The sequence below is a fragment of the Megascapheus bottae genome, chromosome X (genome assembly GCF_031878675.1).
Source record: "Megascapheus bottae isolate mThoBot1 chromosome X, mThoBot2.hap1, whole genome shotgun sequence".
NCBI classification, from domain to species: Eukaryota; Metazoa; Chordata; class Mammalia; order Rodentia; family Geomyidae; genus Megascapheus; species Megascapheus bottae.
The window spans coordinates 68,178,259-68,180,137 of record NC_143547.1 but is presented as its reverse complement, the minus strand read 5'-3'; the positions used below and the strand labels follow the sequence as shown (position 1 = coordinate 68,180,137).

Genomic DNA, 1,879 nt, shown 5'->3' with positions numbered 1-1,879 from the left:
GAAAATATACTATTTAATGGATTATATCTGTAACTAAGGGAGGTTTACTCTTCTTTAAGTTTGTTGAACTAGTAATTATTATATACCTTGGTTACATTCATAAAGACTTTGAAAATATTTTTCTTCTTTCTTTACCACACAAGTAGGTGCTCTAGTTAATTCTGTTGTTTCAGATTGAGGGACTGGGTGTTCATATATACATGTATGTGTGCTTTAGTGAAACAATAATAAATGTATAGATTGCTTTTTAATTGCTTTATTAACTTTACATTTCTTCCATGCAAATGGGCAAACCTCTAAGTTGACAAAAACACTGGGCACAAAGGCAATCTCCAATTAGAAGCTGGCAACACAAGACCCACCCGACACATGGAAACAACACCAGGTTCACAGCACAAAGATCAGTGAAGGCATGTCAGGAAAATGCAGGAGAAAGAAAACAGCAGGAATCACAGTATTAATCTCATGGAAAATGGCAGAAGTCAAGGCATAAGGCAAAATTCATCATGATGGTCATGGTGATTAGACAGCTCCCCCATAAGATTACGCAGAGAATTCCTCAACTGCAACTCCCTAAGTTTTCTCCTGATTTCTCTCATCTCCTCCATGAACATTTGCATGTCATCTCCATCTCCACCCATCCCATCATTGATCTGCCTATTGGGTATGGCCCATCGAAAATTAGGGGCAAGTCGGCGAGCATGTCTTCTGTTATTTCCTGCAGGCTGGTGGCCATCACCTCCTCCCAGGGGGCGATCTTCTTCTCCATTCTGCAGGGGCTGTTCCATTTCTTCGTTTTCCTGGCGGATATTTGCCATGATGAGATTTATTTTCTGGCTGTTTTTCATTGAACACAAGTGAGACAAGGGCAAGGACAGAAACTGAATGCCTGGTGCACTGTGCAGCAGGATTCAGGTACCAAATGGCAAAGATACTTTTTGTTTTGTTTCGTTTTTTTTTTTTTAATTATTATTTCATTTTTATTTCATTTTCTCCCACCTTCGACACTGCTTGCGCCCTCTAGAGGGCCTCCAATTCGATCCCCTCCCACCAGTCCTCTCCTCTTCCCTCCCTCCCTCCCTCAAAGCCCTCCATTTTTCTTTTCCCAGGATTCTTTCTCAGAGCTATGCACGCATCAAAATGGAGGACAGGACTGGTGAGGGGAGGTGCAAGGAGGAAAGTGTTGGGTCTAGGTTTCGGTGTGGACTTGGCACAGGTCCTTACCCCCGCCCTCCAGCAATGCCCCTTTAACAGACCTGGGCCTATCCTTCCTGTCTCCTCCGGACTCCAGACGCGACGTGCGTCTTCGCAGATTTACTTGGCCGCGTATACCTGCACACAGCCCGGTAGGGCGAGGAAGAGGGGACGTGGGGGATAGAGGGAAGCTGCAAAACCCGGCGCCGCCCCCTCGTCCCTGCTCCCCCTTCACTCCCTTCTTCCCCCACTTCATCATCCCCACCCCTCCCAGCGATGCTCCCCTTGCAGGCACTACAGGATGATTTTCCTTGGCTCTCATTGCCCCGCTGCCCCTCCCCCGAGACCCCAACCGCCACGCACCCCCACTCCACGGGCCCCCATCTGTGTTCCCGGGAGCCCAGGTGTGGATTAGACGGGCGCCCGCCGCGCTGCCCTGCACCCGCCTCCCAACCCGCAGGCTGCTGGGATGGGCAAGCTGCTGCGGGCTGGGCCTGGCGCGCGGGCCCCGGGGCCTTACCTGCTCCGCTTTCCCCGGGCCCGATGCCAGCCCGCCGTGCGCTGGGCGGCGGGGAGCTGCTAGCCAGACGCGAGTGACGACTGCACCCAGGGCTGCGTCGCTCTGCAGCTCCGGGTCACGTGAGGGCCGCGCGTCACCGCCGAGCTCGCCCCCTACCTCGGACGG

General features: G+C 51.7%; 1 protein-coding gene across 2 annotated transcripts; it reads right to left on the bottom strand.

The window, feature by feature from the left end:
• Window positions 1-244: 244 nt before the first annotated feature.
• Bex3 (brain expressed X-linked 3) lies at window positions 245-1,362 on the bottom strand. 2 transcript variants are annotated; one of them, XM_090326237.1, is made up of 2 exons: window positions 1,257-1,362; window positions 245-837 (listed from the first exon to the last, which is right to left on the bottom strand). In XM_090326237.1, the coding sequence occupies exon 2, from the start codon at window positions 816-818 to the stop codon at window positions 483-485; it is 336 nt and encodes a 111-aa protein (XP_090182363.1). In that variant the 5' UTR covers window positions 819-837; window positions 1,257-1,362; the 3' UTR covers window positions 245-482. The 2 variants fall into 2 exon arrangements, with proteins under 2 accessions (XP_090182363.1, XP_090182364.1); XM_090326238.1 differs by having other exon boundaries at window positions 245-800; window positions 1,257-1,357.
• Between the last annotated feature and the right edge of the window lie 517 nt (window positions 1,363-1,879).